General features: G+C 40.6%; 1 protein-coding gene across 3 annotated transcripts in view; it reads right to left on the reverse strand.

Moving 5' to 3' along the window:
• The window catches only part of OSBPL2 (oxysterol binding protein like 2), a 37,224-nt gene extending 15,725 nt beyond the window's left edge, over positions 1-21,499 (reverse strand). The window contains exons 1-3 of one of the 3 annotated variants that reach the window (XM_054845042.1): positions 21,420-21,499; positions 20,479-20,575; positions 6,692-6,856 (exon numbers count right to left, since the gene is read on the reverse strand). In XM_054845042.1, coding sequence (XP_054701017.1) covers positions 6,692-6,728 — 37 coding nt within the window. In that variant the 5' untranslated portion in view covers positions 6,729-6,856; positions 20,479-20,575; positions 21,420-21,499. Of the gene's footprint in view, positions 1-6,691; positions 6,857-20,478; positions 20,576-20,854; positions 21,163-21,419 lie in introns of those variants that run through there. The other 2 variants (XM_054845044.1, XM_054845043.1) reach the window with 2 other exon arrangements.
• Positions 21,500-24,338: the final 2,839 nt, after the last annotated feature.

A 24,338-nucleotide genomic window follows, 5' to 3' on the forward strand; every position in this document is an offset into this window, starting at 1 on the left:
ACAGATGCCTTTAAATAAGAAAATTGTAAAAAACCATTTTATACATAAATACTATAAACATTTTATGCATATACACACTTGGTCACTATCAACAGCAACAGGCCTCTTGTCAATGCTGCTACACAGACTGCAGAAATGAAACAACTGTTAACAACAAATAAGGATCAGTTACAGCATTAATACAGAGCACCCTAAAATGATGCATTAATACCATCCCCCTTCACAACTACCATAGTATCACAGCAGAAAGCACTGCTGATCAGTCAGTGTAATAAAGGAACATTTTTGTTGAAAATAATCCAAAGAGCATTAAGTCCTTTCTGAGTGCCACAGGGGTCAATTCTTCATCAAGAACTGCAAGACGACTTTAGTTTCCAGCTTCCAATTTAAGAGTTAGAATCCAAAAGCAATATGAAAACATGCGTATTTGCTGGCGTACCATCCTTGCCACAGTTTTAAGGAATACACTAACATATTTTTTGTATTCCTTTCATTCCAGCTATTACAACCTGGGCAACCACTTGTCCATGTGCTGACAGTTACCATCATACTCAGGTACAGACTATCCCAAAGTCCAGCTATGGGTACAAAAAGATTCTGAAATATTACAAAGCATGTAAACACTCTAATAGAGAGGAAAGAAATCGGTTTTGACAAAGGTTATTTCAATTTTAAATAAAATGTTGTGATCCTGTGTCACTATCTTCTTAAAAATAGAGAGTATCTATCATAATTAGTACTTTGATTTTTCATTAACATCACCAATAGGGTGCTTTTGCTGTATTAGAGCAGTTCAGGCAAGGCACACATTCAGAAACAAAAAACTGCATTTTTTTCAAGGATCAAGGCCATGACAGTAACATTCAAAACTGCACAAGGAAGTACCACCAATACGATCTTATTTGGTAAACAGCAGGTGTAATGGGTGATGTCATGTATTAAACCACCTCCTACATTTTGATGTCACAAGCATGTAATTATACAGCAATAACCACACCTTAGCAGTCTTAGTACTTAATTGGAAAGTATGATGGTCATATATATATTCAGGTCATTAAAATGAAGACTACCCTGAAACACCTGTCTTAAAAAACTAAAACACATGAATATCTTCAGTCAACCCACAACAAAATATTTATAATTTTAAAATGGCATTTCTAACCACATATTAGCTTTTTTTGGAACCTGTTACAGTACAAGGAGATGGAAAAGGCAAGTACTGTAGGGCATAAAATAACTTTTATTAGTTTGATGAAGTTGGAAAAAACAGATGAGCTTTCCGGTACATGTGCCCTCACCCAGAAAGATGATCAGTGCACACAACATGAGGAACAGCATCACAGTTAATGGGTACTTCAATGAGATAAACCCACCTAAATGTGAAAGTAAAGCTTCAAAACAGAATAGTCAACTGGCTTATAGGGGAAGTGTTATGAAAAATGTTACTGGAATTACAGTCTCTACATTGTACCTGACACCTTGCAAATCCTACCTAATATTCATTGTTTTTATCCACACTAGTCTGTTTCTCCATGATTCAGAATTGTTTTGCCCTGTTCCTGTACAGCATAACAGGAATTTAGATTCAGGTATATATATTATTTATGGACAACAATATGTCATTGGTAAGTAAATAAATGCCAATTCAATCAAGGGTCTTACATACAAAACACAAAAATTAAATCCCTGCTCCAAAAAGATAAGGTATATCAGAAGCATAGAGTTTGCTTTATTAGAGTGTACCTCCACCTAATTACTTTAAAAAACAAAACATCACCCCCACCCCCAAAAAAACCCCACTAGGATACACAGCTAGATAATCACTAGCCTTTCAACTATATTTTCAACCTTAAGGATCAGTTGGCTTGTCTACTGCAAGCCCATTGAGAAAGTTTTAAAAGCTGTTTCTCAATGAAGTTCTAAGTATTACAGTTCTATCCAGAGAACGTTCTTCACAGAGGAAGCACGGATCTGGAATAAAAACAGTTCACTGAGATGATTTCTTTTAGTTTTTTTAAGTTACAAAAAGAGCCTTTTTCCAGCTGCCATTAAAGCCTTGAACTTGCCAAACCGAGCAGGTAAGTTTTACTTACAGGACAGTTTTTATAGTGAAGAGCCACTAGGAGTGAGGATAAAAATGATGATTTTTAAAAGGGGATAGGGAACCACCACAGAAATAAAATGTCAAAAATTAGCTTAATCAAAAGTCCCAACTTACATGTGAAACAAAAGCTTTTAAAAAGTCTTAAATTTTCAAAGTAAAATACTTAAGTTGGGTGCCAACATTCATTTATTTCAAGAGCTTAAAGAAAAAGTGACTTGCCAGTAACTCTAGTTTTCTTAGTCTTCTTCTTCCACATCCTGCAAATGAAACAAGTCCGCTCAGGCTATGCTATACATCCACGAGGGAGCAGAGAGGCACACTGTTCTACCAGTCATACAAAGACACAAGACTGCCCCTTTCGTACAGTCAGCAACTTCCTTAAATACTAATTAAGCCTTGTCACTCAAGACAGAAAGGGAATCTAGCATAGAACTGAGAACCTCCAGACCTAAAAAGGGCATAAGGAATAGGGATAAATATGCTGGAAGCATCGATAGCAAGTGAAGTGAGAGGTAATTGTTTCTTTGTCAGAAACTACCATTCTCCACTTTTGAAAACAAGTCCATCTTCACAACACGCAGCCATACCACGCTGCTCCAACAGGAGGCAGGCTGGCCTTTCACAAGAATTAATACTGAAATACATAAACATTAGGGCAGAATCCACTGATTCACTTTGATCCAGACATTATGAAAATATATAAATTTGGCAGCAGATACCTCACTTTCTCCTCCCAAGTGAAAGCAATAGCTTACAGTGAACAACAGCCAAGCAACAGGAAACAGAAGGGCAATATCCTCACAAATACACCAGGCCAGTTTAACATCATGGGCACAGAACAGGAGACTTCCATGGAATGGCAGGTTAATATTTAAAAAAGCAAAACTAAACTATTCACGTTTGTCAAAAATAAGTTACCCTGGTAACTAGCCAAGCATCTTCCTGTTCTGTGGCAATCCTTTCACAAAACAAAAGCAAACAGATATCTGACAGAATTAACAAAGGATACAGTTCCGACAGAGCAGAACCTGATGGCATGGTCTTTAACAAGTCTGTGATGAGATTAATAAATCCAAGGTGACATAGGCTACAGGCAAGTGTTCAAATCTATATGCTCCCTGTCTCACATAAAATTTCAAGTCATCTGAAATTCATCAAACGATTGACCACTTTACCTGATTCATAGAAGACTACCTCCCGTATTTGAGAAAAAGGAGATGCTATGCTGTCAAGAATTAACTGAGACCACAGGTAACATTCCCAAGAGATTCCCAAGGGGACTAGTCATGCACAATGTAAGGATGTCAAGTGTCCAACTAATCAGCAATGCTAATGACCTCTGACTGCAAAGAAACTTCTCTCCATGGAAACTCTTTACTGGTCACTGACTTGATTCATCACCTGTATATATATATATAACACAGTCCATCCTGCACATGTACAAGGGTAATCATCGTCCAGTCAGGGTCAAACCATCTGCCAGGAGGATGATTCCCACCACACAGCATGCAACTCCATCACATGAGCATGTCTTTTGGATGTGATAAGGACAGTGTCAGAAGCAGGAAACTTCTCAGGCAAAGAGATGAAATCCACCACAACAAAACCCAGGGGTCTCTTTAGGATACATTCACATTCTAGAAGTGGATGTCATCAATTAATAACTACAGAAAAGTTGTGGCTTCCTCAAGGAGTAAACTCATAGTATCTTAAGGAGGCAGCAACGCTACTTGGGCTGCTGCCAAGAGTGCTGCAGAATTCTAAAGGGTAACTTCCTACTGAGTTCAAGTGCTCTACTAAGCCTGGTTTGCTACTTATAGGACACAAACCACAGTACCCAATTACTAAAAATCAGTGAACTTGTGGGAATGTTGCAGACAGAGTCATGCATTTCACTCACAAGAAGAGAAACAACAATATGTTTATTGATATAAAACAAAGGTTTATAGTAAATGTGACAGTGGTTTAACAGGGTTTGATGGCAAGGTACACTGGATTACTTACTGCATAGAGGACAGGGTCAGACAAAACTGTCAGGAAGACCCTCCTGTTGAGTCATGAGGTTCAGAAAGGACCCCCTTGCTTTCTAAACAACTTCTTAGAGAGGAGTCTAGGTGCAGCTGGATCCAGTCCTAGTCCCAGACTTGGTCAACAGTTTATGTCTAAAGGATTATGGTGTACATGCTGTTTTCATCTCAACACGAAGCCGAGACACAGCTGGAAAATGTGCTTGTTCCAGGTAGCCATGTCTCAATCCTAGACTTAGAACAAAACAAGCACATGTCTAAAGGTGGTTTCTGCCCATCTACTGATCTGACCTAGAGGAAGGAGCGTATCCTTGGAAAGAACAGACAAAAGAGTCTGCCAAAGACTTTTCTTTTTTTACTCAAAATTTGGAACCCCAAATCCTGAAATTTTCACTGTGGAACGTGAAAGCTCACCTTGGCTCTGAAAGGACCTTGATTCTGAACTTGATCTCCTGGGATTACTGGGTCTACACCCACATGTCCAGTCCATCCAAAAACTAAGAGATAGGCAGGCATGATCTGGACCCTTTAAAATCTAAAAAATTCAGCAAAGCACAATCTGAAAGATACACAGTCCATTGTGCTAACAGGACCAAACAGTTGCTACAGTCGTTGGCAGTTGGGGAATATGAATGCAGAAAGATCTGTTTACAGTTCTTAGCATCACACTTACATATGACTTGGACAAGACACAGCTACAAAGAACTAGGTCTAGGCTTCACTAGGTTTGTGCAAACAATCCATCAAACTGTCAGCATCTTCTAAAGCATCTAGCTGGAGAAAGAGATCGAGCACGTGTCTTTACAGATACTCCCGATGGAGAAAGAACGCGAAACAGACTATTCTAGACTTAGCACTCCTGTTAAACCAAGTACCTGTGGGACACACTCCAAGGCAACAGATATAAGGGAAAAAAAGTTCAACCTCATTTAGTTCCTGGAGCAACTGCTGCACAGCAAACACCCTCCATCAGAAGAGGGCTGTGCTGAGAGCCTATCAAGACCCTGGATCTTCTTTTGTTTAGAAACTTCTGCCACCACATTCCTCCCTGTGGAAGAATAAGATTAGGACAGGACAAGAAGTGCTCACAGAACTGATGCAAAATATCCCACTTCTGAGCAGAGCCAGCCAAGACTGCAAGATATGAGAACACATCATGCACTATAGCTCAGAAGTTATTACCACCTTGAACACTTGCAGGGAGAATCAACCTTTTGAGGTTGAGGAAAAGGGAAAAAAGAAGACGAAAGAGGACAAAACCAGAGTGTTCAAAAATAGATGACACAAACACCAAGGGCTGTGTATTTCTGCAGCAAGAGTCAAAAGAATGCATCAACATCAAAGCTGTACAACACAGACCTCATACTTAAAGGCACATTTCTATTCACCTTTTTCAATGGAAAAAACAGTCTAGTTCATTTATGGCCATGGTCTTGAGGTCTTGGAATTGAAAGATTACTAAAGATGTACAGGAACAATCCATTGTGTTTTCAAGATTTTTATGGTACGACGATTTGATTTTACTGATTACTTTGGAGTACTAGCCCCTATCACTCCTAGCTAGCATGAATGGAATCCAAATTTCCTCCTCTTCTCCATGACATAGTTGTGACAAGTCCTATACAGTCTGCTGTCAGTCGCATTACTTCACCCAGCCCCTCTGTTTACTCTTCACATGAATTTCCAACCAACCATGTCTAAGTGTACCTTACCCACTTGTTATCTACCATGCTACTTCCATTCCTTCAGCTTTCATGCTTTCCATTATTCCCTTTTCATTCCTACGATTCTACATTAAGCACTCTACACTTACCATTGCCAACACTTCTCATTTCACCTCTATTACAGGATTTCTGAGGAGACATTTAAGTGGAAGACTTTAAAATTGTTTGAGATCTTTGAAAAGATTTCATTTTTTTTATTAAAATACTTTATGCGTTTTATTTCACCACTAAAACCATGTAAGGCTCTTATAAATAACCATTCATCCTTATTAGTTCAAAGAAAAGAACTATTTGATACAGTGCTCAAGCATGAATTGATTAATGTTGGCTTTTCCAGAAACAACACTGGATTGCAAAGACTTTTGGCTCCCTATCTTGAAAGCATACTTTTACAGTAATTTGTTTCTCGCTAGAAAAACACTTTCTACCTCAATTCTTCAGGATAATTTTTCCATTAAAATAAATAAATGAATAAAATAACAAAAAAACCCATGGAAGGTATTTCACCTTTCAATGGGTCTTAAAAGCATTACTTCTCAAGCTGCTATTAAATTACCTGCATTTTACAGAAAATGAAAGCAAGACTTTGCTAAAGGACTGTTATAGTGATGATAGTCAGCATTAAGGTTTAATAAAAAAAAAAATTCATTTCCAAGTTTGAACCTGAATTATAATTCTTCCTTTCTTTTCAGAAAATAGCACTACAAGTTTTACCAACAGTGGTTTAGTTTTTATTTATTTCTTAACAGCAGTATATTACTAGCCCCTCACCACACATACAATGCAGTTTACAGCTTTTTTTTATTCTTTTTTGTGGCACTGTGCCCATCACTCACCCGTAACGGCATCATAAAACTCTTCTTCACTATTCATCCTTCAGTGTGAAATCTCTGTACAGCCAATCCAGCTTTCTCTAATGCATCGTTGAACTTGATTTAGAGATTAAGTATCTGTGTGCTGTTGAAGTCTTCTTTTGCAGATACCCAGCTGCTTTAGATGATCTATTTGACAAGACAGGGAAACAGAATTAGCAACTTCCACATTTCTTATGTGCACAAACATACACACTTGACAAATACTAATTTTTCTATTTCTTCCTATGGCAAAAGATGGATTCTTGCATTCATAAATAAGCAGCCTTCTTTGATACCAAAGTCATTCTGAAGATGAATGCTACCTACCAGAAGAACAGCTGATGTACTATGCCACACTTCTCTCTATATAAATATATCATATACATTACTTTAAAATATACCTTATTTACTGCAAGTTAAATTTCAAGCAAATACAGCTAGAAGGAACAGAGAACTGAAAGAAGAAAAAGACAGCTGGCAAAACAAAAATTCTCCTCTTCAGCAAGAAGATAAGCCTTACCGCATCCTTAACCAAGAAAGCTGGGAACAAGAAAGAGAACCTTATATCTCAAAATCTCACTGTTGCATAAAAATGTTGGGCCTCATTGTACATCATGCAATCAGCATCAAGTGACCCTTGGAGAAGTTTTGTCAGGCTACTGCTATGAACTCTTGAAGAGACAATTGGAGACTTTTCCCTCTAGAGGGAGACTGTAAAGAAACAACAAACTTTTTCTCAGTAAAGCCAAGCACACTGCAAATACCTTACAGATTTATGAACCATTCCAGCTCTACTTTATGGATAGACTAAATTAGATTTTTTTTTCCAGATGGTTAGCTATGGTGTAACGTAAACTTTTTTACTTCACCCAATTTTAATCAAGGGAGAATAACAAGAAAATTTAGTTTGCAGTCTTACAAATGTTCATCAGGTACCAATGACGAGCCAAGTACACAATGATAAATGACAGCATGGCAATGCTATCGATATCTCCTCCAAAACAACCTCAATCTGTCAGTCTCAATTTTTTTTACGATCCTTGAAGATCCCACTGCTTTTGTGACAGCAGTTTTTCCAGAGTAATTACAACTTGCACAATTCCATTCCAATTAAGAGAAACAAAGCCAGAAGCGCACTCTACTCCTAATAGAGGAGCTTGCCATGTTTGAAGCCAATTCCTTCTCTCTCCCTCTCTGCAAGAAATCAAACTGTATGATTCCTCCTGTATTTCAAGTCTTTTTACCTCACTGCCCAGAACAAAGGCTATATGAATGTCAACACACATACAGTGCTTCCAATTCTCCATTCACGAGGTGGAGATAAAATAGCCTATTTTGGAATTCATCTAAGTTAATGAATGTAGCATTTGCCTTGAAGTGTTATGTCTGTCAAGGCCAGGTATCTCAGTTTGTCACTTTTCCCTTAGGAACTCTCTATTTTGCTTGCCACTATAGGATTTTATATCAATCTCTGCATCATGGTAAGTATCTGAGCTTCCACATAATCTTCAGCAATTATGTACTTATTTACAAGTCCTCATGTCCACAAGGGCAAAACTTTATGCAGCTGCTTCTCTTGACTGTTGCTACAGTGCTGTTGCAATTGCTCTCAGCTGGATGATAGTTTCCTTCCCTTTTTCCTGTACTGCTCTCCAGTCACAGACCTTTAAACCTTCTTTAACTTTCTTGCTCATCACCAACAAGCTTTTGACTCAGTTTTGTCAAAGAATTGTATTCTCCTGGGGAAGGATGCAGCAACTCAAGATATTAACAAGTCAGACACATGTATGTCTGAAGACTTCCAGTGCAAGGCTATCAGCAAGCGCTCTGCATAAGGCAAAGCTTCACTTCAAAAAGATGTTCAGGCCACTAGCAACCACGCTGCCACAGAATCAAGGGAGAAACCCTCTTAACTAACAATTGGTAGCAGCTAGCTCAGATTTCTGAGTGAACTAAACAGCAGAAGTGATTATGCTGTTCTAAATCTGTACTATAAGTACAAGTCAGTGTACCTATCCCCATGTTATCTCGCCGAGCGGAAGCCAGTCCCTGACTCTGAATAAAAAAAAAAAGCAAAAAAAAAAACCTTGTTCATACTAAAGCTGCTCTCAGTCTTAGAATTTCTCCAAACATTCCAGCCCCCCAGCAATATATCTGGAAGTATCTCTTCCAAGGTGTCCAGATATGTCATATCTGGAAATCTGTCCTTGAGGATGCAACTAGGTAAACCTTTCAACGGGGGGGCAGAAAGAGGGAGTCCAAAGAAAACTATTGCTACAGAAAACAGGAAGTCGACATCTCAGGACAACCGTTTACCCCAGAAGCCATTATCACCATGCTGGAATGACTCCACTAGTTTGCCAAAAAAGAAGTTACATTAGAGGGCTTCTTTAACCCTCCAACGTACGTACTGTATGCTTGAAGATGCAAGACATTTATGGTTTCAATTGTCTGCAAGTATTGCATCCTTCTAGCAAAACAGCAGCCAATATTTCTAGAAGGAAAGTTGTATATGCACCAGGTACAGCCATCTCATGATCAGCACTACAATGCCTTCATTTTCTCCATGTTTTCGTGCATCTTCCCTTCTTGTTTAGTCTATATTTTTTATTTAAGCTCTTGCAGCTGGACTATCTTAATGTTGCACAGAGCTCATGTGGTGGGATTCTGTTCTGAAACAGCCTTATATCTATCTGCAACACATAAAAAGAGCTAGTTCAAAACCCACTCCTATTCAGTTCAAAAGCAAAGAACACGCTTCCTCAGGGTCCCTATCCAAACACAGCCATGTTTCATATCAGCTTGCAAGCACCAGAGATGTTTTGGAACAGCAACTCCTTTATGCTATAGTCTTCTATAGAAAGCACTAAGGAATAAAAATTATGACTTAATGATAACTGACAATTTTTTAAGAGCCTTAGAGTAAACAAGGTCATACAGATGAGTGCCAGTTTCTCCTCCCCCCCCCCCCGCACAATAATAATTGCATTACAAAAGGACTTGTGAAGTGGAACTACATCACACAGCATGCAGTTTCACTACAAAGACAAAGAAGCTTTCCTATAAAAACACTCACCAAGTACAAATGAAGTAACTAGAATGAAAGACTTGAGTTAACTGAAAGCAAGAGTTATGCTGTGCTCTCCTTCTGATATGCACCTCACATCATACCTTAAGCTCACTGCTAGTTCAAAACAAAAGTTCAGTCATATCCCTGTAAGTTATATACAAGCTTTGTAACTATTACCTAAAGAACAAAGTATTCATGGAAGTCACTTCAAGTAATAGTTGCAAATTCTCCTGGGGTGCTAGGAGCATTTTTAAAAGGATAAAGTAATATATTCTGCATCAGAGCTACACTAACTTTACACTCTTATCACTTTTTACATGCCGTTCTTTTATTTAGCAGAGATTAATATGAATTTGCATGTAGCTGAACACACAATGGTAACAGCGTTTAGCTTTCGTGAGCCAAAAAGCTAGGCTTAAGTCCTTCTCTCTTACTAAAAGCAACAGCAAAAAAGTTACTTTCAACTTGGTTGAAATGCCAGATGACAAAAACATCCTGTTTGCTTCATATTCAGCATTTGTAATCTGTATTTCCTCCTTCATGTCCATCCTGTACCCAAAAGAATTCATTTACACACTAGCAACTGTAGTTAACAGCTTTTATCAAAATTGCCATTCAAGAAAGGGTGCAATATTCCTGCATCAGACCTCTAGGAGCTTAGGACCAACTGCCATCCTGGAAAATCTTTCATAAAGCATAAATATCATATCATGTTCGCTTCTTTTAGTCCTACAGCGTAGAAAAAATACGAAGTATATTCATATATTTTCTTACATACATAGTGATCATCAGGAATGTAACAACCAGTTTTCCGTACAAGACTTCACTCGCTCTTGGTTGTGGAGAACATTATTTCAGCAATAAGGGTTTGCTGCTTTACAAGTTAAAATTAGCTTAGTGGGCTTCACTTTAGCAGCCAGTGCTAATGAGCTGGGCCTGGGTACTCAGGGCACAGACACCCAGAAAGGTGCTTTTGCCTGGGGACTGCAGCCCAGCTGCCTTGCCACATTTATAACCAAGAGACTGTATATAAATCATTTCATAAATAATAGGGAAAAGCTGCAAGCAGAGGCATCTTAAGAGAACTGGAAATTCGTCATTTAATGATGACAACACACCCCTGACCACAAGCAGCCCAGATTTTGTGGTTTTCAAGATAAGCGACAAAGCTCATCTATTTCCTTATATTTTAAGGCTATGGATTTGTATATACTAATTGGCTTTACTATGGGATTTGTGTGCATGAATAAAAACTGCAACAGTTATTTTTATTTTTGTAATAGATTTATTTCCCTACAGGAAAGATGCTATTTTTGAAGCTCAAACTGAAAGACAACAGATAAAAACATTCCAAAAAAGTATAATACCCATCACAACAGTACAACTTCATAATTGGCTGGTAAATCTGGACTGCAGGCTGCATTATCTTATATTTTGCTCTGAGAATTTCTCCATACTAGGTTGTCTAGAATATTCACAATACAATTTTACTCTTTGAATTACATTTCAAGTGAGTGCCAAAGCAATTAACAGAAAACAATGAAGTTTAACATAATTTATTGAAGCAAGTCTTGAACAAGTTATTTGGGCAGAAGCTAGTTTTTCTAGTCATTTGGTTTATTTGCATGCCAATGCCTACAATATACCAAACCAGACTAGCAAAAGTTAAGCTAAGCATAGCATGCAAGTCAAAAACTTCTAAGAGCTTCTGGTATCTTCTAATCAAAGGACTTCTGTTTTGGTTCCTCTGAAATAAGCTTTGCACCTTAGTGATGTTGTAAAGCCATCCACAAACAGGTTAAACAAGATATTGTGCTGTCCAATAACACAATTTAGAAATGCAGATACCAATGCTGAAGTAAAAATGCCATGTTGGTCCCAAGCAAGTAACCCCAAAACCAGTACTTGTAAGGGACAGAAATATAACTAACTACTAGTCACGTGGACACAAAGTCTGGTTTGTACTTTTGCTATTAAAAGGTCTCATCAGTGCTGCACAACTAGTCAAAAGCAGGTTACTCATTAAAACGCCTTTAAAATTCTCACAATTTATCAGAAAAGGTTCACGCATACCTGTATGACTGATGACTACAGACAGTCCTTTTCTTAAGTGACATGAGGATGTTTTGCAAAGGACTAAACAAAGCACGCAGTTGCAATAAATACTGCGGAAACACAATACCTGTGCCACATCCATAGCGCACCTTGAACTAGGTTCTACAGAGAAGAGGGAATTACTGAGATTGACATACTGCTTTCCAGAAGTACATCTGTCACAGACAGAGAGAACAAACAAACAGGGCTGTTCCTAAATATGCATGGCACACCAATGGTCACAACATGTACTAAGACAGGTCCCGAGAGGCTCACTCTCAAGAGAAAACCTGCTTCTCTCTGATCTTCACAGCCTTGATGCAGAGAATGTAACCATTCATCCCACCTACGCTACAGTGACAGCTGGGGTCCCATGACGAAGGAAGAACAAAGTCATACCATACCTGTCGATCAGCTGGTTATGAATAATGTTAAACCAAGTGTTCTGTCAAGCACTGTGCTGAACCTGTAACTCCTCATACCAGGTGATCTGGCTTCCGGTAACACACTCTGCTTTCACAAGCTTAGCTCTGCGCAGATCGGAGGGTCCCATACAAGTTCACTGTGCCCAACAGTACCCAGTGGTACAGGGAACTCTTTTCCAGAGGTAGATTATCAATAAGATCAGCCCCAGACTCTGCACAGTTCCCACCTATTTTAAACCATTTCCTCCCATGTGAATTTATTTTTAAAACCAGGGCAACAAAAGTGCAAGACACTGCAATCACTATTTGCTCAACGCACTCTGACATGCGTGTGTCTATATGAGGAGAGATGCATGCACCCCTTGTAAAGAGACGTTCTACCTTCATAGTTTCTCTCTGAAACCAAAGGTGTGGAGATCCACTGCCCGAGAAGAGGTCAAAGGCAGCTCTCAGGCACCTGTACCCTCCACAGCTATATGCCAGATGAAGCTGTGGAGATGACCTGTAATGGCTGTCCATCACATCGTTTTGTTTGCTTACAGCTCTACCCAGTACTAGAAGTTGAGGCTTCCTATGCTGTTTAGCTAGGCTAGTAATCCCTCAAGTTTGAGAAGGAGCAAGTATACACAGTAACAAATTTAATTTCTAAACAGAAAAAATAAAAAAAATAAAAACCAGCTTATGTCTGTGTCACTAAGATCCTGGATCACTACACCAACTACAAATACCAAACACCAGTATCTGTTCAGAACAGTGTGTAAGGTTTAAGCATGCAATTACTATGACTTAGTAAATTCAACATAACTAGTTACTCCATACTAACTTGTTCTTCTATGTTAATACTCAACAAAGGCCCAGCTGGTTAACCAGAAGTTACTCCTCCTTAAAGAAACATTTACATTTCTATAGAAAGGTAAGCATTTACAGAAGGAGTAGCTAATTTGACTGGAATGCGGTTCAGCAAGATCAATTTTAAAGTCTGTCTGGCTGACTACAGCTGCAGTCTCTTATTCCTCCAGACCTGAAGCTGAAATTTCCCATCATGCAACAATTCTGGAAAGCCACTGCTTCATGGACACCGTCCTGTTACCTTTACAAGTCCTGGGTTTTTTTCACTCTTAAAGTACATGATCTAGTTCTATGAGACATATAAAAAACCACTAGGTCATGTTCATTATACAGACATTGAATATACTTGGGAGATCAAAGAGCATTTAAGTAAAACCAAGTAAGGAAACAGTAAGTAGTCATGAAAATAATCACAGACATTTGTCCGCATGAGCAGGTAGGGTGTTAGAAGTTCAGTACGCAGGAATTAAGAGTACCACCAAAGAATTAATGAACTAGCACATTCATCAGCTTTTTCGCATGCCTAGCAAGGTCTTGCTGGATGTGCACTTCCACAGCAAATTTTAAAACAAATTAAGTTTATTAACTCGAAAGTAGAATACTTGCAAGCAAGTAAAAGAAACAAAACAAAAAAACACAAAACCTCAAAACCCAACACAAAGAAGGGGGGGGGGGAAGAAAACTTTCTGTCAAATCTCATATGATAAAAATACTGCACAAGTATTGCCATGGGGGTAGGAAGAGAAGGGGCAAATCCCATAACTCTGAAAAGACACTCAATTGTCAGGTTTTTGCTTTTCTTTAATTAGTCAAAAGGGCACAAGCTCAATTTAATAGAAATAGTACGGACAGAATTTAAAATTAGCTTGATACAAAGGAAAATTCATTCCATGCCCTGTTTAATCCACCTAACAGCATATGTTAATGAAGAGCAACATTTTCATTATTTTGATATCTCGGGTTCAGGATGCACCTTCTGTCCAGAAACAGATGCCAAAAGAGCCAGCAGAAGATCAAATACACTAGTTCATATTGACACTAAAAATAATAAATAAAAAAATAAGGAGAACAAAAAACCCCAACAGTGCTACAACATGACTGGTGGAGTAAGAGCCAACCCCACCTTCTCTTGAGTTGCCAGCTGAAATAAAACATAGCTGTAGTACTTCAAGGGACAGAAATAAGTAGCTTGAACTAGAAGATAAATATTCATGTGTTTTTGCTTCATACACATCTCCTGAAAGCATCAAACTGCAGTGTTTCATCTCTGAATGAAAGCTTCAGCAAGGATGATTAATTGACTCATGAAATGAGGTTACCAACAACACTGGATTTAAAGCATCTATAAAAGTGAGCCAAGAAGTCAATTTAATTGGCAATTTAGATACCTGCTGTAATTATCATGCACTTAAAATCTCTCCAACCAAAGAACAGCTAGACAGATGGCAGAATCCAGAAGAGGATTTTGTTTACCAAGTTAGATTTGTTTCTTACTCCAAAGTTTGACTGTAATAGCATCTTCCATCAACATGTCTTGGCAAGATGAAACTCACTCCTCATTCACAGTGAGAAAATGGCAACTTCCTTCTCAAGTCTATTAAAGTGCAGAGAGGTTGAGTGAAGAGGATCAGCTGAAGACGTGGCCCACTGTCACTTTTCCACTTCTTTGAAGATTGCAGCTACCCTTATTATAGCTGGGAGTCATTAAATGCCCTGGGGACAGCTGAGGACCCGTACTGGGTCATGCTGGGATGGAGTTCATTTCCTTCCTAGCAGCTCATATGGTGCTGTGCTTTGGATCTGTGACCAAAAGCGTTGATAACACACCCACGTCTTATTGTTGAAGAGTCCTTACACAGCATGGAGGCTTTCTCCCTTTCTCACTCTGCCCTCACAGCAAATAGGCTGGGGATGGACAAGAGGATGGGAGGACACACAGCCGGGACAGCTGACCCGAACTGACGAAAGGGATATTCCCTACCATATACTGCCAAGCTCAGCAATAAAACTGGAGGGGAGTTTTGCAGGTGTTACCATTGCTCAGGGACTGGCTCAGCTGATAGCGAGCCACTGCTTTTGTATTTCTTGTTTTCCTTTATTTCTATTTAACTTTTTTCCCCTGCCTTTACTTATTAAAGTGTCTTTGTCTCTACCCCCAAGTTTTCTTGCTCTTGCCCTTTCGATTCTCTCCCACACCCCAACAGGGGAGTGGGGGGAGCTGTGTGGGGCTCAGCTGCCTGCCGGGATCAACCCACAACGGAACCAAAGCAGTGAAGCATCCTAAGCTGATAGTTTAGCTGAACTTATTTTTAAAGCACTTGAAACAATGGTGGCAGCAATCTGAACATCTGAAAATTTAGCTTTGAACACACGAGCCAAACAGATTTATGGCAGAGAGAATCATGTTCTGTTCGCTCAGGAATACAGATTTTTGGTGATACTTCACAAGAATTAAGGCCAACTGAAATACTATAAGTCTGGTTTGCAACCAAGTTTAGGCTACAAAATTTGTTTCCACATCAGAACAAACCACAATAACTGTCCCACACACTGAGTTCCCACCCCCAGCACAAAGCTACAGCACTGCTGTCAGAAGCATTATTTATTGAATATAAAAACTGTAAAGATGAAACTAGATAGAAAATACCCTAGCAGTGTAGTGATCCATTACCTGAGGGAACCAATGGCTATCCCCATTTTCACTTCAGCCAAAAATTCTGTTCTATGGCCAAGGATACTGGCTCACAGAACTTCTACCAAACCTAACAAAGACCAAGGAAACTTCATTCCAGCAGATCAATATTTTCTGATGCAAAACACTTGACTGAAATTCCCACAGAATTCTGTAAGTGTTCTCCTTTTTTTAACGCTACATATTTCAGATACTTTTCTACCTGAAAGCATCTGGTACAGCATTATTTGGACTTTGTAGCCTTCCCGTGGAAACAATTTCATTGTCTACTATTATAAAAGATAGCAAAATTCTGGTTTGCATGCCTTCCCTAGCCATGATGAATAACGCTAGGCTTGATCATGACTGACACACCAGCCACACTGTTAAAAAATTAGTAATTCAATACTGTCTTGTAAAACTAGTTACTTCTTACTAGTTTCCTGAAGGATTTGTTTTATCTTACTTGTAACAAGGTGGGAAGTAATCAATAACTCCAAGCACAGTGGCTTTGGACACAAGTGTCAGTACATATATAATTATTTATGAACACTTCTCTTTGAACTAAGACCTACTTTGAAGGTAAAATTAAATATGCTTGAGTATTTCTCATCATAATGTAACCACCTCTACAAATTTATCACTGAAGTTTAAGAATATAAGGACAATTACAGTATATAACGTCACTGGAGAAAAGCCCTAGAATGGTAAAAATAGTTACAGGTTTAGTTTATAGTTCTTCCTATTAAAAGGCACTTTTTAAGCTTTGTCTCTATGGAACCATTCTCTCCAGGTACATGTAGTTTTACATTTATTCTGTACAAGTTATCTTACAAGTCATTTTCATGGAGACTCTTAAACAATTATTATAGCAATCATATTGCAAATAAAACAGGACACCAACAGCTGACTAACTTAGTCCAAAGCCCTACACCATAAGAAACCGTATTTTATGCCTACCAACAATTCCTCACACACTGAAATTCTGCAGCACAAGCTCATGCACACAGCTAGCAGACTATATGCTAAAGAGTTTTAAGATGATACCACAAATCTGAAAAAGCTTTAGAAAGTCAGAGCTTCTGCTCTTGTTGAAATTCCTTTAAAGCTACATTTATAGTAGATACTTAATGGATTCCAGGATAAGGGTGTTACTATGTTTGCTGTTGTGAAGAGATTTAAAAAAAAAAAAAAAAAAAAAGATAAACTTTGACTTCTCAAGTCAGGACAAATCTCAAGTTCAGGTTTAATAAAAAATCCACCCAGCTATCTGCTCGGTAACATTAACCCGCTGGAATAATAAACATAGTTCTAAGTGTTATGCAACAGTTTTAAGACAAAATAAGGCCAAGTAAATAAAGTTATTTGCATCTCTAAATATAGATAGCATTTTTGTTTCACTATCAAACAACCATTCGACAGTTTCATTGGCATTGTGTAAAACCTAGAAAGAACACATACATGGGGGAGAAGTTCTGTTCTTCTAACAAAGCTTTCATTTCATCCAGTAAGCAAACATGTTGCTAAATGGACCATTATAAATAGGCTGGTGAGGTAACTTCTCCATAGCCTTAATATGTACGAGTTTTATACTTGAGCATTATTAAAAGGATTCTTGTTCTCACTTGATCGCACTGACACATTGTAGGAACAGACCCTACCTCAGTGATCAGAGCTGGTGAAGTCTGAAGTGAGCGATGTGAATCAGACACGTCATAATTCAAACGTTTACCATCTTCACACTTTCTATATCATCACCACTTTTGAACTATCAGTAGAATCAAAACGCAATGAGATATATTAACACATTCTTTTGGGAGCTCTAAAAATCCCTGACTCAGAAGAGTAAAAATAATGCCAGTAGAAATATAATGAAGTTATCCATTCATGAAAACACATTTCTTGACAAATATCACAAGCATACAAACTTCTTTGTCCCCAGAGGTTCATAGCATCCCAACAGCCACAAACCTTATCTCATCCAAAACCCTGAACAGCACAGCAAAGGAATTAAAACTCTAACAGGAATGCCAAGGTTTCCATTCCATCTAATGCCAAGCACAGGCATTACGGGTCCAGCAGAGTAATATGCAGTGTAAGTTTTGGACTATAAAACCAAGATGTCCAAGATTAAAAGGTCCAGATGTATTTCTGCAGCTGCAGGCACAATCCACCTTTTGTGCATGCTCCCGCCAAATTTATAAACAATCACCGGAAGACAACACTATCCAGCCGCCTGCATTTTCTGAATGAAGGGCAGCTGTAATTTACTAAAAATCTGTCTCATTAAATTATGTGCATAATACAATACACTGAAATAATCTAAAGGATCTGTCTAGACCAGCAAATGAATTTCCAATTGTAAGTGTATTAAGAAAAAAAAATTTAACTAAGTTCAGTCTATTCTTGTAACTTATTGATCCTGACAATTAAGACATTATCTTTGTGCATTGAATCAACAGCAAATTTTTGAAGTATAAACTGAAAGTAATGGTAAGCCACATTTGATACATTCTAATTGCTTACTGCTCTCATGCAACTTGCTATTACAAGCGTTTAAGAATACAAAGTAAATAATTACATCATCATACACTCATCTGCATAGTAATTATTAAGAATTTGAGGATTGAGATAATGTATTTGTTCAAAGTTCTATAGTGGTCTAAAAACCATAAAAGAATTGATATAACGCATAACTTTTTTTTTTTTTTTTTTTTTGGCAACAGGAAACATATCAAAGTCCCATATCTTCCAAAGTGGCAGATACAGGGTGATCAACTTTTTCATTGCTCTCACTTTCCAATTTATCCGGCTAGGTGAAGATGCCTCTGTGATCAGTTACATATTCAAACTCAGCAAAAACATTTAAGATGCTGAGCACTCCATATTTAATGCATATTTTTTGCATGCCTGATTCTGTGCATTTCCTCCAAAAAATGTAAGAGAAGCAAACAGTTATTTCAGAGAACAGACTAAACACTAAGCATTTTAAAACAACCTATTATTGTCAAATACAGACATTTCTTATCAGATATCTTCATGACTCAGGTGACAATATTGATACTGAGTGAAGGGCTACAAAAAATGCCAACTTGTAAACAGAAGTTCTAGATGTCAAGTAGCATGATGTAACGTTGCATTGTTCAAGGACAAGTTACTTCAAATACCAAAACTAATGAATTACCTGCTTAAAAATTCAGTGTACTTGCATGTGAATCTTGCTTTCAAACAACAAGAACAAAAAAAAAAAAATCAAATCATCTGACTGGCACTACAAACAGTGATTTAAAAATACAGCTTTATCAAAGCAAAAAAACCTGATTGGTATGTTTTCCAGCCAGCACTAAAATAACAGCAAGCTAAGCTTTACACCTTTGTTCTAGGTCAGCATGTGTGAAGTTCACACAGTAGAACTCACAAGAAGAAAGACTGAAAGAAATACCAGTTTCAGTCGTAAGACCTGTCAGTTTAAGCAAGTACATATCATAGAAAGCATTAACAGTATTAAAACTGATTTAAAGAAACCATCCAAGAGTGAAAATTACCCACCATGATCAGTTACCAAATCAAGTACATTTGCATAGATGTTAGCAAACAAATAACTACGAGCACTGCACTGTTTTTCAGTATTGCATCAACTGAAACCTTTAACTTATCTAGTCTTCAACTACTTGCAGCAATAGAAAATTATGATTTGAAAACAAACTCTATCTTGAACTTTTTTCTTCTACTTATAATGCTATATTGGCATGGCTGAAGAGACAGTTTTGGAGAAAAATGGCGTATTTATTCCTGGACAGCAGATGTCTCAGTGTTTCCTTTCAAGCGCTCCCTGAAGTTACAAGTTCATTATGAGGTGCTGTTGGTTCAGGAAAGCAACATTAAGAATCACTTCTGATCGTATCCTAGATTGCCCTCAACTTTCTGTCACGTGGTCAAACATTTGTATGACTTGACAGCTATTTTAAGAAAAGCTATGTTTACAGTAACTGCAAACCCAGGGGGTTACTTTGGGGAAAATCACTGCTCGGAATTTCTTGCTTCCATGCTAGTTTAGCCAGTTCTTCTACTTCCATCCCACAGAGCAGTGCTTCATGTTTGGAAGTTACCCAAGTCCCTGCTTCCAGAAATTGCCCTGAGGTTTCAGAAGTCCCAGAGCATACTGGTATAAAGTTTGTTACGATGATATATATGTGGTCGCCCCCAGATGTCAAGGTGAACACGGAGCTACTGAACTTTGGAAGGTTAAGTTGCAATGAAACAAATTTATTTTTTCTTACAGGCATAAGTTTGAAAAAAGGAAATACTGTGGGAAGAGTGGTACAGTAAAGCTAATCTACACGGCAGAGCAGCATCTCCTTTTCAGTTTTCCATTTTGAAAGCTTAAATGAAAGCTATGTATTTTAATTAAGAAAATTCACAGTAAACAAAAGCACTATCTGCTTGCACTGAACATGCTTTGGCAGATTCTTCTGAGGGGAAACACAAGGCTATGGCAGACACAGAAACCAGAAGACAGTTTCGAACCCACACCTGAAATTCTAGCCTGCAAGTGCTGCAGAGTAACAAACCACTTCCGAAAGGAGTCCTGAATCCAAACATACAGATAGCACAAACATAATTAATATCCAAATTAAATAAATGGCAACATAATTTATACCTTTGTTACCATGCAGAAGTTCTGGTGACATGTTATTTAAAAAAAAGTCTGTTTTCCTGCTATTTTTCCCATCTTGCTTGTCTCCCTTTCAGGAGCTCTGTAAGAGAAACATTGAGTAGGTAACTGAAAAACAAAACAACAAAAAAAACCCCAACTCAAATGCTAACTGCTCGCTGTGCTTCAGCTGTGGCCCGAAAGGCCCCTTGAGACTCCTGCATCGTGCCGAAGCTGAGCTCAACACATTCATCTTGGGAACTGGGTGTTGTAGACTCCTTTGCTAAACCACCCAGCTCCAAAAGCAATCGGGGGGGGGGGGGGAAGAAAAAAATACAATTAGAAAAATCCCTACGCTAGGACTGCCAACAGCTCCACTGACCTGCAACCCACGCTCTGCGCAGCAATGTCCTTCAGCCCCCGCTACCTCCCCTATCTCCAGAGGAGAGCCCCACGGTTGAGAACGTGGCCCCGCAGCTCGGGGCACCTGAGGTCTGCCGCCTCCGCTGAGACATGGAAGGGGAATATCATTTCAACCCAACACACTACCGACTCAGCTGCACAGGCCTACGGCTCGCAGCAACCCGAGAAAACAACCGAGCGGGTCAAGGATCCCGCGTCCGCCGGGGAAGAGAGAGCAGCGCTGGGGTGGCCCGGTGACTGCCAGGGCCCGGCCGGGCCGCCCCCCGCCCTCGACCAGACTGACAGGACGCCCCGCGGCGCTGAGGAGAGCCGCTAGCGGCCCACCGGGGAGGGGACCCCCGCGCCGGGCTGGGCCGCGCCAGGCCCGGGCGGGGCTGGGGGAGGCGCTGCCTCCCTTCCCTCAGCGGGGGCGCCGCTGCGGCAGGTGGGGGAGCCGAGCCCCCTGAGGAGAGCGGCTCGGCGGGGAGGGCAGAGCGGGGCGGCGCGCCCCGACACCGGGCCCAGGGCAGGCACGGCGGCATTACCTGGCACCGCGCTCCCGCGACGGCCCCGCCGCAACACCCCCCCGCCCGGCACCGCTGACACCGAGGCGGAAGTGCGGCCCTCACAGCGGAGGAGTGACACGTCGCTCCAACAATCGCAAAACGCAGCCGCACCCCGCCGTCGCCGAAACGACGAACCAGCTTCTCTACCCACCCGCCTGGAGGCGGGCCGAATGCTAATCAGGTGCCGAGCCTCACGGCCCAGGGCCGCACCACCGCTGGGGAGACTGCTGGCCAATAGTGCGTCGGGGAGGTGGGTCTATGCAGATGAGAGCGACACCGGGATCCCCCGCTGCGCTCGGCCGTCTCACCTGGCGCGTTTTGGAGGGGACGGTGCAGCCTCCGCTGCATAAACGCAAACGATCGTGCTCTACCGGCATCGTCTTGTTGTGCTTTGTGGGATGCTTTCGTCGTCAGCCAGCGGCGGAGCGTGAACTCGGCTCACCATAACCTCAGTGGGACGAAGTGTCCTCCTGACTGAGGGCTGCGACACTTTTTATTCTTCTGGGGCTCAGCACCTGTCTGGGCTGCGGGGTGATGGGTGCGTCCCTGCAGGGCTGCACACATCCCGCTGCAGTGTCCTGGGCCACCTGAAAGAGCTGTACATGCTTTGCTGTGCACTGATGAGAATTTAACCAATTTTGGTTTTATTAACATTCTAGCCGGTTTTAAGGCATGGCACATGTTTCCCCTAGGCCGCAGGGTGCAACATTTTTATTTTCAGGGCATTCCCTCATCCTGGTGAGCTCTGCCATGCTCCGCATCCTGCTGGCCTGTGTCTCTGAGCTGCCTGAGTCCACCCGTCTGCCCATCCAGGAACCGGCTGCAGCCCAGACAGCTGCTCAGAGCGGGTTAATGGATATCTGGAATCTCGGAGAAATGGCCAACAAAACCATGGGCTCACCAGTTAGAGTTGTTCCTGACCAGGAGAAAACCTGGCAGGTGCCTCTATTTCTCTCGCCCTGAACTTGCACTTGTTCATACGCAGCAGGTAACTGCAGGCAAGTTCATAATAATCCCCTTTGCTTCAGAGTAATTACTGGCATGCTAAAGCAATTGACACTATACGTAGATGTTGATGCAAGAATCAAAACTGTGAGTCAGGAGTTTAATTTGACTCATAACATTTCTCTTAGATAACACCTGTTCTGCTCTTTTTATTTACTTTCTAATTTCTGAGTCTGCAAGGTGCTTTTCCTTCACAGACGCTTCCATTAGAGAGATTTGAAACTCTTTTCTACCAAAATGTCTGTCTCCCTTCCTTTCCATACCTGAAAGCTAAGAGTCATGTGAAATCTCGTTGGACCCAGCAACCAGGACTTTAAAAGGAAAAAAACCCAACAAAACAACATATCCAAAACTAAACAAACTGAAGGCAAAGCATGCACGGAGCGAGGTGCTTCAGGAGATCAGCCCCAGGGATAACAAGCATCCATCCTGAGAAGCTAGAAACCCATCAGTCTGGGTGAAATACGTCTCGGACAGAACGACCCGTTGATATAATTGCTGAGGTACACCTTCTTGTCCTCTTAGGCAGGCAATGTCAGGAGAGGCCAGCACAAGAGTGAACAAAAAATGCTCGGGAATGATGAGCTGGAGCCTGAGCAAGGAACGGTAGGCAGCGAAGGAGGGAGATGAGTCACAGAAATATTTATCCTCAAAATGATCTTCTACCATTGATACACTTCTCAATGCAAAGCAAATATAGGAATTAGCATATTAATTCTGTAGCACAGAACTTGTTCAGCAGAAGCGGATACAAATGGGTTTTAATGGCTGCAAGGCTGGTGGGGGGAAATCATGGCTACGCCAGACCTCAGCCACCAGAACAACTCGCCTGCGCAGGGGGAGGGAGAGGGGTCAGCAGGGCAGGGCTGGACCTGTCCCAGTGGGGTGGCTGCATCTCTGGGGGGTCACCCAGGTTTGGGCACCACGTGAGGGCTCCTGCGGCAGACCAGAGACCGGCCACAGACATAGCACCATGGGTGGTTATCTGCCGTAGGCACCAAAGAAGCGTTGCCAGGAAGGGTGGTGGTCGGAGGTAGGAATGATGTGGTTTATTCCTCCACCTGCACTTGTGTAAAGGATGTTTTCAGAAGTGCAGCAGCAAAACTACAAACCCCTCCTCTGCTGCCTGGCTCCCTCCTGCCCTCCCCAAATACTGTGTACCTGGCACACTGTTGATTCTGGAGTATTACTCACCCCTAAATGAGCTGACAGCTCCTGGCCATCAGCCACGTGCTGACAGTATACGAGACACGAATTAACAGTGATAATGCTACTCGCTCTGGCACAAATGTAAGGTTTTAAATGAAATCTCCACTGAGAATTTCTTACATGCATTGGGATTAGGAGTGGTTTTGGGTGGGCACAGCTGGCTCTGAGGATGTCTGCCAGTCCCTCTGGATCCAGTCTTGCTGTACCCACGTGTTGTTTCACCCCTGCATTCACCCAGGTTCAGTTGCAAGGCAGGTGGTGTTGGGCTTGTCTTTAGGGAATACAAATCTCTGAGAGTAGAGGATAATTCGTATAATTCCAAATCTGTTTTTAACAATTTCCTGATTTGCCCAGAAAAGTGATTATTTTTTTCCAGTAAGCCCTTACTCAGCAACCCATGTATGGATTGCTCAACATTATAGGCTCAACATTAAGCACAGAAATATTCCTGTTGCAGCTTTTAAGCAAAGGCCTACAAACAGAAAGTAAGCATGAATTTAAATTATTTTCTGACCAAACAGGCCTTTGTCATGAGTAAGCAGCTGATCTGGAAGAGTTCTCCAAAAAGATCGTGGAAAGAGAAATCCGCTGATTAGATGACCAAGGAATATTGCATTTGTGTAGCTTTTTCAGGTCTTAATTGAAGGCACATACATTCTGAGCCTGCCACAAAAATCCTTCTTG

The sequence above is a fragment of the Grus americana genome, chromosome 17 (assembly GCF_028858705.1).
Source record: "Grus americana isolate bGruAme1 chromosome 17, bGruAme1.mat, whole genome shotgun sequence".
Lineage (NCBI taxonomy): Eukaryota > Metazoa > Chordata > Aves > Gruiformes > Gruidae > Grus > Grus americana.